Source organism: Onychomys torridus, chromosome 5, assembly GCF_903995425.1.
Source record: "Onychomys torridus chromosome 5, mOncTor1.1, whole genome shotgun sequence".
NCBI lineage: Eukaryota > Metazoa > Chordata > Mammalia > Rodentia > Cricetidae > Onychomys > Onychomys torridus.
In genome coordinates, this window is record NC_050447.1 from 13,381,465 (window position 1) to 13,395,220 (window position 13,756).

Here is a 13,756-nt window from a genome sequence, read left to right on the forward strand (position 1 = left end):
GTTGAAAACTAGAAATCGCAGGAGGACCTGCTTAGAGATAATAATTGGAGGCTTCAGAGTGAATGGGGCTTGGGAGAATGGAAAGGAATAGAAGGAATGCTCACCAATTCTAAAGGACCTCAGTATGTGGGCCATCCGTCCCTGAGGCAGAGCCCAGACAGGGAAGAGAAGAGGACAAGGAAAAGTGTCTCAGTCTGCTGGGCTGCTGAAACAGAACACCATGAACGGGGCATTTTATGAACACCATGTTCTCACAGTGCTGGAAGCTGCCGCAGGTCCCGGGGTCCCTGAACGGGAAGACTCGGTGTCTAATGTGGCCTTACTTTTTGGTTCAAGTCTCACTTCAGGGTTAAAATTTCAGCATCTGAATTTGAGGGGTAAAGGAGACAGACATTCATACTATTGTATTAAGGAAGATGGCAATAATCTTTTGAAGTACTTTAAAATGTTTTAGGGAAGAACTAGCCATATGTAATATGATAATGGCTGATATACCGGAGTAATGTAGATTTTTTTTAAACTCACCAAAGAGGACCAGCTGTCCTAGGGTAGGTGTAAAAATAACTGAGGACAGCTGTAGCAGTAGTGCCCTCTTGGTGACTGTATGTCAAGTAAGTGAAGCACTTTGCTTTTCCCCAAAGCCGTAGCAGTTCTCTGAAGTAAGAACAAATCTTCTGCAGAAGCCAAAAAATTAGAGACTACCCATGTGCCTATTATTAAAGCACGCATTCCTTAAGTGAAGTATGGCCTTTCTGTATAGTGTGATATGCCCTGAAGATAGTTTTCCTAACAAGGTAGCTCTACTGTAATAAAATGCCACGAAAGAGTTTATGTTATCATAGACATATGTCACAGCTTGCAGGTCTCCAGCTCTCCCAGTGGACTCTGAACTCCCCAAGGAGAGACACGCTGTATTTAGCTGAAATATGGTCTAATGTGGAGCCTTGTGTATTGTATGTGCTTGGTCAAGTAAGTGAGTAAATGACGGGAAAGGGAGAATAGTGGTTCCACAGGGCTGGCAAGAGAGGAGGGGAGAGAGAGGAACTTTGGAAGTTGAAAACATATTATTAGAGAGAATATCACTCAGGAAGTACTAATTACCTTACCTTCTGATAAGGAAGTTATCAGAGCAAATTTGCAATCTTTAGATAATGATTGGTTTTAAAATATGGTTCTGACTTTGACAGTGCAAGGCATGGAGCTGTGGTGGGACTACCACTGTTGAATGCTTTCTGTGACTGGAGTGGGCTGAGGGGGTGTAGTGCTGGAGTTGCAGACCCCAGCCCCATCTGGCAGATGACTGAATCAGAACTCTGTGATAGGCTGGCTTTCTGTACTGTTAAGGATTCTGTCATCTAATGAGCCTACCGAGACACTTACTCATTGGGATTCAAGGTACAATGGCTGGTTAGCTCTAAACACATACAAGTGGCAACCCTGTGCCCCCAAACCCACCTGTGATTCTGAAAGAAGACAGCAGCTGATGGGCAGAGGCTGTGACTGCTTCATTGTTGATGTCTGTATTGCAGTGTATTTTTTGACTTTCTGTTTACTAAGAAACCTGTAAACATCTTTGTCCTGGAGACAAATTAATTACTAGGTCTCATTAGCTTAGTGGTTTTATTTGTTGTTAGAAATCTTGATGAGTCTCTGAATAATCAACTCTTCTCATTGTTTTGGGAAACAGTCTTTTTCAAGGTCTTACCAAGTATCAGTTTATAACCTTGTAAGGTGTGTATGATTCTGCTGGGTTGTTAAGTCATATTTCTCTTATACATTTACTTAAATCAAATGACAGTCTGCCTGTAATGTCATTTTCATGATTCTGGGAACTCTCCTATTGATTTTATGATGTTTACTGCTAATATAAGTATTCCAGTGTTTCTTGCCTGCCATCCCATAGAAACTGATGGTAAATCAAAAAGGTTTTAGCACATACCATTGGGACTGCTGGATTTGTTATTGGGAAGTGGTTATAGTTGATCAGTACTTTCAGAGCGCCCTAATATAGATAATTTATACAGGCCTAAAGAGGGTTCATTTTAGCATAAATGTTAATTATATATGTATAATACATATCATAGTGATTCTTCCTATGACTAGCAAATACCCAATGCTATCTTTGATTACAACTACTTAATCCAACAGTTAATATTTAATGAACATAATGCTAATTATATAAACAAATATGTAGGAACTATATATTAGGAAAAAAGACAATTTGAAATATATAAAGTACCGAAAGAAAATTGGCCAACAGCAAAGGGAATAACCTTATATATGGTTAAGATGTCAAATGAACAGTTTTAACTCACAGTCATTTTTTATGAGGAGCACATAAATTGAGCTTTTTATTTTTAGTTCCTCCTCTTCCCTTCAGAGTTAAATGATGGAAAATTACTCTCAGTCCCCAAACTACTCTTATGCATCATTCAAAAAAGCCCTGACAAGCTAGCCTCTCTGGTAGTGGTGAGATTTATGACTTTCCCCTCCTGGTGTTCTGGTACTCTGTCTACACCATCAAATTGATTAGTAAGCAGTGATGGGCAGGAAAAGAAAGGCAGCTCTTAGATCCAACTGGTGTCCATCACTTTAATGAACTGCTTGGAGATAGTTAATGTTGTCCTTGAGTCTCATTACAGCTGTCCACGACCAAATCTTTTTCAATATTTTTCCTTCCTCTTTTCTGCCTTGCAGGGTCCACTGGAAAATGACTTGGTGGTTCATGTAGCACTTGTAGCAGAAAGCCAACGGTATGAGGTGCAGATGAGAGGGAAAGGGAGGGGATGGCTGCTTTAGGTTTGTCACATTGAGGATGGTGGTGGAGACCAACCTTGGCAGTGTCAAGCATGTCATCAGCATGACCTTAAGTGTCATACAACATACTTTTCATGTTCAAATGTAAATGTGAATATGAGAAATTAGTGCCCACACATTACAGATATTACCAAATCATTGCCTGTCTTCCTGACTGTCCCCCAAAGCTCCTGATACTTTGAGGAAGAAGCTGTCGAGGCCTTCGGATTCCAGTGTACCTGGTGTATTGCAGATAGTAATGAATTTACCATATGTTCCCAGTTAGCATTGTCTGTTCCCTTTACCTCCTTCATTCACATTTCCTGAACTATAAATGCAGCGTCTAAAAACAGCCCTCTTCCTCCCTCTCCACCTCATCTCTCTGTTCTCTGTTTAGCCTTCAAGTTTTTCTCAATACATATGGCATTCAAACTCAAACTCCTCAGCAGGTGGAACCTATTCAGATCTGGCCTCAGCAGGAGCTTGTAAAAGTAAGTAATTCTGTGTCTTTACTTTCTCTCTGTGTAGAAGTATTGGAACAAAATTGTTGGACTTAATTCAAAGGCAGGATGCATAGTTAAATTTAAATCCTGATAGAAGATCACTGTCTTAAAGTTGATAATTAAGTTAGCAAGTGCATTTTACCATATTTTTACTTAATAAAATCCTTCATTGTGGGTGTTTCTACATTATATTCATGAGTCATGTTGATTTCTTTTCCTGGTAAAATCAGTTACTAGACTTGACTAAGCACTTTAAATAACAAATCAGTATCAATTTTATTTGTCATGTGTATATCATCATTTATAGCTTTATTTTCCCTCGTATTACCTTAAAACCTCACTTTTAATTATTTTTTTTATAATCACTGCCCCCTGCCCGTTTCATTCTTACATGTTTGGTTTGTTGCATCTAAAAAAGGAAATGATAATATCTGGCTTTGACATAGTTACATGCCTATTTGGGGTGTCTGAAGATGGGTACAAAGGGGGCTGTGTTTGGGGTGCTCTTGCTTGTTGCAGATAGGAACTTGTCAACTCCATTTGTTACTTATAAATGCATTTTATATAGTAATTGGTTTCAAAAATCCAGAAACAAGCTGCCCACTGCTTGACAGAAGTGTTTATAATAATACTTCTCAAGTAATCACGGTTAAATTGTTATCAATGATAGAAGTCATGACCTTGACTGTTACTAAAGAATGAAGGCTCAAAGAAGTGAGGTGCATGTTATATGGGACAATGCAGGGGCCCATAGTCTGTGCTCATCAGACTTGGCTTGCCAATAATACAGCACAAAGGGAAACCTGGGTTTCGGGGAACCTAAGAGTACTGCTTCTTAGAGAATCCTTACACTCCTTTAAAGCATAGGCCTTTGGCCAGTGAGATGGCTCTGGAGGGTAGGAGTACTACCACAGTGCCAGGTCTTGCTTAGATCTCCAGAACCCACACTGGGCAAGGACAGTTGCCTTCTAACTTTCATACACATGCTATATGGCACATATGTACACACACAGTAAATAAGTTTAAATGTGTTCTTTTTAAATGTACATCCCTTCTTTTTCCATCTACTCACCACACAGTAGAAAGATAAAGTTAAAAAATAAAAGGATTCTTTTGTTTCTTTGTTTAGTATTTTTTTATTTATTTAAAATTTTTTACATTTTACATACTAACTCCTGTTTCCCCCACTTCCCTCCCCCCTCCTTTTCCCCAACCTCCCCTCCTCCCTACCCTACTCCCATCCCCTCCTCATCGGGGCTAAGTCCTTCCCTTGGGTAGTCAACACAAGCTAGCATACCAAGTTGAAGCATGACCAAGCCCCTTCCTGCTGCATCACGGCTGAGTAAAGCATCACACCATAGAGAATGGGCTCTAAAAAGCCAGTTCTGGTCTCATTTCCAGGGGACCCACAAACACATCATGCCATGCAACTGTTACCCACATTCAGAGGGCCTAGTGCTGTCTCATATAGGCTCCCCAGTTGTCAGTCCAGAGTCCATGAGCTCCCACTAGCATGAGTCACCTATCTCTGTGGTTTTTCCCATCATGATCCTGACCCCCCTTGCTCCTATAATCAATCCCTTCTCCCTTTCTTCAACTGAACTCCAGGAGCTTGGCCAAGAGCTTGACTGTGGGTCTCTGCATCTGCTGCCATCAGTCACTGGATATAGGTTCTATGATGACCATTGGGTAGACACCAATCTGAGTACAGGGGAAGGCTAATAGTTCAAACACCCTCTCCACCATTGCTGTGAGTCTTAGCTGGGGACATCCTTGTGATGTCCTGGGGATTTCTCTAGCTCCAGATTTCTCCCTAACCCTTTAATGGTCCATTCTCTTTCATTGCTCTTCCTCTCCGTCCTTCCCCCAACTCAGCCATCTCAAACCCTCATGTTCCCATCTCCCATCCCCTCCCTTCTACTCCCCCCTCCCAGTTTACCCATGAGACCTTAACCCTTTCCCCTTCCTGGGGTGATTGATCCTCTTAGGGTGTCCCTCTTAGGGTCCTCCTCTTTACCTAGTTTCTCTGGGGTTGTGGATGGTAGCCTGGTTAGTCCTTGATAAGTATGGCCTCAAAGCAAATTAACCTAAAGCTTGTTCTTCAAGTCTAATTAATATGAACACATTTTTTTAATGATAGGTAGATAAATTTCTAACAGATGACATGCAATTCATATGTAAAAGGTTAGTCAGCGTAGATAAAAAAAATTACTTGAATGTGGCTTTTATCCATTCATCAGCAAACACCTGGAATATGCAAAGCACTGAGTGTCACTTAAATGACCTCTGAGTCTAATGGTATGTGTGACATTAAAAAAAAAGTTAATTATAGTTCACACTGATAACAGCCACAATAGGTATTTGTACAAAGTGCTATGAGATCACAGAGGCAGTAGAAGATATTCTATTATACAGTATCTGAAGCATGTCCTCATTTACATTTTATTATTTTAAAATGGTGTTAGCAAGGGATTTATACTTTAGTGGTGGGATATGGCTTTAGACAAACTTATGACCAAGAGCCCAGATTCCCTGTGTTTGTGTCAAGATGGAAGAGTATTTGTTGATTGTGGCTACAGCCTGTCTTCCAAACCAGCTGCTCTGTGGGCTTCCTCACCTAAGATTGTTGTTTAGCATTATATATACAGTCTTTTTGGTCAAACAAGTCTAAGAAATTATCTTGTAGATACAATTGCATACCATTCAAAGATATTACTTAAAACGTTTTTTAAATAACAAAAAAATGAGAGCTAATTTCATTGGAGATGGAGTCTACATAGGTAAAGGGGCTTCCTGGTTGGATGTTTTTAACTCATAGCAATTCCAGTGACGGATGTTCTACTGTGGCACCTTCCTGTCCCCTAGTGCCCCAGTTTGAGATCGTGTCTGGAACACAGCCATGATAAGCTCAATGACTGTGACATCAAGAAGATTATATATCATAGGAACCATTTATGTAAATGTGTGCCCATTGACCCATATGTATATTGTGGATACACATATAACCTGTGTCCTTTAAGAGTCTCTTGATGCTTCTTTGGACTTACACAATAACTTACACACACACCCCTTTCAAAATATATCAGAGTCAAATAATTGTTGCATAAGGTATGAAAATAAACAAGACCAACATTTTGGGTTAGAGTACTTTGTAATTCATGTAATCAGGAAACAAATCGGTAAAAATGAATATATTTTCATAAAATGTACTTGGAAGTAGAAGCTTGGTAGAATATGTATGGCCCCAATTTTTTTTTTAAACTTTAAGTGGATAGATTTCTTTTGTTTTTGTAATGACAAGGAAAACATTTGTCTCTTTTAAATTGCTTTATGGATCAAAACCATGCAGGCTGTACACTTCTACCAATACAATAACAGTGTCATGGTTTAGAATGTTGCTAAGTGAATCTAAAATTTCATTCTCAAAAACTCAGTTACCCAAAATCCACCATTCTTTGGCTAGTTTGTTGATCCTGGATGGAGCTTCGGCAGCATCTTTTTCTCTAGAAATATCATTAGTAAGCCAAGGGACTTGTATCTTACAGGCTTATTTCCATCTGGGTATCAATGAAAAGCTAGGACTGTCCGGAAGGCCTGATAGGCCCATTGGCTGCCTTGGTACATCAAAGGTGAGTGTGTGCTTTCCTCATGGAGTAGCTTTGGGTAGTTATTCTGCATGCTGAAGTCATGCTTGGCCTCTGGCCATCCCTTATCACATTTCATCATGTGCTTGAAGCAGTTACTTGAATTATTATTAATGCACATAAATCTTATTGTGTCTCATATTACTGCAGCATTCTGGGAATAAATGAACATCTCACTGTATGTTATTTCTAAGCTTTGTAAAACATTTATAATAATATTTACTCAAGCATAGGGTTTTTCAACTTTATTAGGAATGTTCTACTTTAAGTTTACTGTCATACTCATTCAAGCAAAAAAAAAAAACTTTAAAATTAATACTTTATGGATTTTGTAAGCTATTACTTTGCCTATTCAGAAATAAGTATTAGTATTAATTGTTGTTGAGACTTAGGATACTACACCTTTGTGTTGTGTATCTATTTGCTTTCTATTTCCTCTTGCAGATTTATCGAATTCTAGGAAAGACTGTGGTTTGTTATCCCATCATCTTTGACCTGAGTGATTTTTATATGTCTCAGGACGTTCTGCTGCTGATAGATGACATAAAGGTAGCTCCGAAAAGAGATGATTTGTTCACACTGATTTGTGTCAAGTGTTGTCCCTGGGTGTCTGTGACACTGCAACATTGAATAAAGTAGCGCCTTGGTAGAGTTTGGGATTCTGACCATGCTAAAATAAAATCACACTTTTCTAGAAATGGAAAAGATACAGTTTAAACTGTGCTTCTGTGACACTAATAGTTCACACACAAAAAAAAATAGTTGAGCAGAATTGAATTAGCAGAATAATTTTATTCATGAAGACTTTCCAGTAGGACTTCAACTAAGCCATAATTGTATGGGTTAAGCTCTGCTCCACTCCACTCTGTGTAGAGCAGAGAGGCTTAGAACCATTGTCACAACCTGGACCAGACTGCATCTGTTGAAGCTTTGACTCTGTTATTAACTGGGCAAGTCACTTAGCTCCTGTGCCCCTCTTGTTTCGTCTGTAAAACCAGATAATATTATTCTGAGGAACTGATGAATTAATACATGTAAAATACTCAAAAAGTGATGAGCACATGGTGAAAAGTCCTGTGATGCTGATGAGAATACATATTTACTCCAAGCACTCTACACGAAACTGATGGTTCCCACAGGACCAGCTTGGGCTCTTCTGTCTCTTGGCACTAATCTGTAGTGAAAGGTAGTGACAGTCTTCTGAATGATAGAGCATAGGGATAATGTTTTCTCAGCTCATTCATGAGCTGTACTTTTATAGGGAAAGAAAGAAACATGAAGGGAGGGGGTAAAAAAGTGAATAAGTCAGAGCCTCAAAACATAGAATAAAGTGTAACATGAAAATGATTCTGCACTTCTGAGCAGCCTAAACTATCCAGGGTTTGATTATCAACTATTACAAGTGTCATGGGCTCTTTGCCTCCCAGTTAATGACTCCAAGTAACCTCAGATATTACTCCATGACATCCTACCTTCATCTGATTTTTTGATAGAATGCACTACAGTTCATTAAGCAATACTGGAAAATGCACGGACGCCCACTTTTCCTTGTCCTCATCCGGGAAGACAACATAAGGTAGGTTGATGGGGAAGTAAACTGTGGGGCTGAAGAGATAGCTCTGCAGTTAAAAATCTATACAGTTCTTACAGGGGACCTGAACTGAGTTCAGTTCCCAGCACTCATGCCAGGTGGTCCTCAACAACCTGTGACTCCAGCTCCAGAGAGTCTTATGCTCTCCTTTGGCCTCTGTGGGTACTGCATTCACACATACACACCCACACACAGTCACACTCATCACATAACCAAAAGTAAATACCTATGTTTCTAGAAAGTAAGCTTCACTTGCCTTCTGTCTATTAATGCAGAACATTTGAAAACAGAGCCTCCGGGTATTTTTGCATTCTTGGCACATTGCAAGCTCTCACACATATATAGCAAATATTCGATTGTTAATTTCCCATTCTATTATTAATAAACTTGTTTTGTTTATCTGCTTTATTCTAGAGGTAGCAGGTTCAACCCCATATTAGACATGCTGGCAGCCTTTAAAAAGGGAGTAATTGGAGGAGTCAAAGTTCACGTTGATCGTCTACAGGTAGCCTTCTAAACGTCAGCATGTTGCTGGTTAGACAGCTCATCTCAGGGCAGCCATGTTTCTTTCTGTGTTTAACAAGTTTTGTTCTGTAATTCTCTTCCTGCTCTGTTGTCATCACCTCAGTTTACCCAGGTGTACAGTCATGTGCTTGAACAGTGGCTGTTTCCCAAGCAGAATTTTAGACTTTGGTAGCTTGACTTCATTTTGGTATTTGAGGAAACAAGTCCATAGGTGGACAAGTGACTTGCTTATTAACCTTGGGCTTTACAGGCACTTGGGTCACGTGCTATTTTGCTTCCTGAGCTATAGCATCCAACCAGGAGAAAGCGTTGTTCTATTCAAGCATCACAGCATGCCCACTGAATTTCTGAACAGAAGCACCCAGTGTTCCCCAGCTTGAGCACTCTTGCCTCCTTTTATGCATCCTCTTCCAAAAAATCAAGTATTTTTAACTAATTTAATACCTCTAATACCAAGTGATGTTTTAAATTTGAAACCTATAGAGTATTAATCTATAGAGATTTGGCATTAGCCAGTTAACTTAAGGTAAACATTTACTTTATGGACAGAAATATCCAATAAGGATAAATAGGCTATATAAATATAAAATGTTAAATAAAAGTTTCATTTGTGTGCTTTCAATACTGTTATTGGCTTTAAGAATTTGGTAGTTTTTTGCTGCTTTTCAAACCCTACATGATAATCACTTACTAAACCCTATTGTCTGTACCTTCAAAGTGTATCCAGACTCTAACTTGCTTCTTCAAGTGTTGACACCATGATGCAGGCTACCATTGTCTCTCACTAGATTTTTCTGTTATCTCCTGAATTCTACTAAAGACAATTAGCTTTGCCATACTCACCTATAACTGGCAGTCACATGGATTGTAAATCTCTGGTGACTTCTTTTCTCACACACACGAAAGTGGAAACCAGAGTGCTGAAGAGGGTTCATGTAATCGGTAAATTCTGCACCTGCATCATGGGCATGGCTTTGTACCAACTTCCCAACCACTCTATTTCAGCCATACTGTCTTCTTGATTGCTTCTCAAATTCACTGTGCATGCTCCTGCCCTGGGACCTTTGCACCTGACAATCCTCCTTCATCCTGAGCGTTGACTGGCCCTCTTCCCAGTGTCTACTTTGCATGTTATCATCTCAGGAAATTTTCTCTGGTCATGTACAAATAATGACTAACCTGCCTCCTCAAATTCCTCTGCCCTAGTACCCCTTCCTCCTACTGTCCTTATTTCTACTTAGCATTTATTTTTCTGCCTTGCATTTACATTCTCTGGTGTATACTAAGTTTATAGTATCCATCTCAGAGACATACTCATAAGGTCAGTGGCTTAGTTTGGGTTTTTATTGCTGTGAAGAGACACCATGACCATGGCTACTCTTATAAAGAAAACATTTAATCAGAGTGGCTCGCTTACAGGTTCAGAGGTTCAATCCATTATCATCATGATGGGGAGCATGGTCATGGCAGTGTGCAGGCAGGTGTGGTGCTGAAGCTGAAAGTACTACATCTGCAGGCAACAGGAAGTCAACTGACTGTCACACTGAGGGAAGCTTGAGCAAAAGAGACTTCAAAGCCTACCCCCACAGTGGTATACTTTCTCCAACAAGGCCAACCTTCTAATAGTGTCACTCCCTTTGGGGGCCATTTTCTTTCGAACCACCAGTCAGCTTCAAGGGAGCAAAGATTTCTTATATTTTTTCATACTAATCCTTAGCACCTAATACAATGCTTGCATATGACCAATTAAAATTTGTCTAACAAATTACTTTAGCAAAGAACAAGATGTATAGCTATGAGTTTATGTGTTAAGAAACGCCATTCAACAAATCCAGACAAAGACCGTGCCCTTAGAAAGTTAATAATCTAAGAGCAGTCTACTTATAGTTGGGCAATGTTGAAATGTACACAGAGGTTGCACATTTGGCTTTCTTATCCTTATCTCTAGGAAGACTGGTGTGCCCGTGTTGTATGTCCTTCCTGCATCTGTGTGTATTCATGAATGTTACTCTTTCATCACTTCCACTAGAGAAATGAGGGGTTCATTTGCCACCAAAAGCAGTATCTCCTACCCACTGCCTTTTCAGATTTGAAACAAATGAGGATAAAATGGTATTTGTAAGATGATCTTAATAGGGATACTTAATTAAAAAATACCTTTCAGCTTATTTTCTGACAGTAGTATAGATTATTAAAAGTGATAAGTAATGCTAAAAACCATTATATATAATCGTCTATTCATACTACTCACCATGATACATTGACAAGTAAAAAAATGTGTTTGAGATTAGACTCATTTAGTTTACCCAACTTATAATTGAGAAGTAATAAAATAGAAAATGACCAAGTATAGGTCGCCACATGCCAGAATTCAGAGAAGCAATTGCTTAGTTAATCATTACCTTCATGATCCTGTAAAATGGAGAGTTGATTATTACATCACTGAATGGCCCTAAAATATATTGCAATATCAGAATCCAGGGTATAATTTTCTATTGCCCTTCCCAAAAGCAGTTTAGTACTTCATTTTCTAAATGTTTAATAAATGCTGAAATATTTTAGTACCTGCTTTAAAATAAAGCATATAAAGATGGAGGTTTAAACAATCAGGGAGACTCGGCTCAATCCCCAGCACTGTAATAAACGAATAAATGCTTGAAATTCAGGTAACAAAGAGGCCATCTCATGGTGGCTTTCCTACTTACAATAACTCCTGAACTTGTTTCTTTAGTGTATACAGTCTATTTATAGATGTGTGTGTTCTGTTTTCATTTATTACATATAGAAACCTCTGAATTTAGGAGATCACTTCCAAACCATGTTTAAGTAAGCTTCAGCATTGCTTATAGAAAAGTATGCGCATAGAGTGTAGTTTGACAGATGTAAACATTTTCAATCATCACATTTCAGACACTGATATCTGGAGCTGTAGTAGAGCAGCTTGACTTCCTACGAATTAGTGACACAGAAAAGTAAGTTCCCTTGAGTTACTTAGTTTTTGCATTTCTTGTGATTAGAGTAAGAAGTGGGAAATAGGAAATGTTTTCTTTTGATTTCCAGACTTCCAGAATTTAAGAGCTTTGAAGAACTAGAATTTCCCAAGCATTCAAAAGTCAAACGACAGAGCAGTACCGTAGATGCTCCTGAGTTGAAACAGGAACCGGATATCACCATTACCGAGTGGAGAAACAAACCCACCCATGAAATCCTCCAGAAGCTGAATGTGAGCAAGATATAATCATACCTGCCAGAACAGAACCTCCCAGTCAGGCCATGTGTCTTTGTGTCCTCTGAGAGAAACAGGTGGCTGGTCTGTACCTGGGGCAAGCAGTGAAAAGTTGTCCTCTTGAGCCAGAGTCAGTGTGGATGCATGAAAGAGTGCAGATGAATAGGCTTTCTCAGATTGGGGTTGGTTGAGTCAATGATGGCTGCCTATGGGTTCTTCATATCCTTCTTTTGGCACTTTTTTCTCTCTCTGCTCCATCCATAGCTCTCCTGCCCCAGAGTCTAGCTCCAATGAGTGCTTTGTCTCTCCTGTCACTGAGAAACATAGTCCTCTTTCTGTAGCCACATGAGTGTTTTAGCAATTTATTAATCTCTCTTGAGATTATTCACACTTATAAAAAGAAATGAAACCTTACTGGTAGGGCTGTAAACACTGGGTCTTGTTGGGCCACACAGATTTGAGCATGTAGACTAGATTCTTTCCTTCCAGTCATGGCTAGCTTCTTATTAATCCATATAAACAAAAATATCCCATAGCAGTCACAAGTAACATACACAGTGTTCTGAAATATAAATATTCTCTATGTGTCCCTTCCTGTCATATGCCTCTCCACACACATGATCTCCCATTTACAGTAAGTAAAATCAGAAAGAGGGTGATTGGCCAAGTATCAGATAGTGGTGCATTAATATTTAGACACACTATAGGATCTGTCCATCAATTATTTTGTTTACTGGAATATTTGATCACTAAATCCTGCTATATCCAGAATTTGGCTTGTGTACCCTCTACCTTCAAGGCGTCTCAGACCAACAGGTCTGTAATGTCATATTTATTATATCAATGACATCTGATCTTTCTTTTGTTCCATATCAGACTGTTTCCTGTCTGCTTCGTGTGGTTTTATTATTAGTTAAATCCTATGGTTACTGATACTCATTTCATGCCAGTTCCTTATGCCAATTGATGTTTTCAGGACTGCAGTTGTCTGGCTGGGCAAACCATCCTGCTGGGTATACTACTCAAAAGAGAGGGTCCTAACTTCATCACAATGGAAGGTAAGAGTAAATGAGCAGGGACATATGTATAAGAGGACCTCTATATATAAAATAATAAGAGGAATTTTTATCAGATATGCATAAAAATGCCCACTGTTCTGTTATTTCCTCTTCCATTAAATCTTCACCCCTTTAAATGGAAGGCATTCCTTCACCCTCTAGTGCAATACACTAGGATGTGACTCCCATGTCATAGCTCGCTTCTGTGCTTGACTGTTCCTAAAGCCTGAATTCTGCCTGTGACTGTGAACTTCTGAGCACCCTATAGTTGCTTATTGACATTGCCGTTTCCTATTTTATTTCCTGCAACTTTTTCAAGAATAGTATTGAATGGCTACATTTATGAAAATTGGCTTCTTCATGGTTTGTAGTAGCCATTTGGAACAGAATGTAGCACTTAATAGAATTTTGCT

At 39.2% G+C, this 13,756-nt stretch overlaps 1 protein-coding gene across 1 annotated transcript in view; it reads left to right on the forward strand.

The window, feature by feature from the left end:
- Nucleotides 1–13,756, forward strand: part of Phkb (phosphorylase kinase regulatory subunit beta) — a 209,129-nt gene that overhangs the window by 157,118 nt on the left and 38,255 nt on the right. Inside the window, exons 16-24 of the mRNA XM_036187637.1 lie at nucleotides 2,698–2,753; nucleotides 3,194–3,287; nucleotides 6,845–6,928; nucleotides 7,388–7,492; nucleotides 8,437–8,519; nucleotides 8,949–9,039; nucleotides 11,970–12,031; nucleotides 12,120–12,282; nucleotides 13,262–13,343. Of these exons, the coding sequence (XP_036043530.1) occupies nucleotides 2,698–2,753; nucleotides 3,194–3,287; nucleotides 6,845–6,928; nucleotides 7,388–7,492; nucleotides 8,437–8,519; nucleotides 8,949–9,039; nucleotides 11,970–12,031; nucleotides 12,120–12,282; nucleotides 13,262–13,343 (820 nt within the window). The remainder of the gene's footprint in view (nucleotides 1–2,697; nucleotides 2,754–3,193; nucleotides 3,288–6,844; nucleotides 6,929–7,387; nucleotides 7,493–8,436; nucleotides 8,520–8,948; nucleotides 9,040–11,969; nucleotides 12,032–12,119; nucleotides 12,283–13,261; nucleotides 13,344–13,756) is intronic.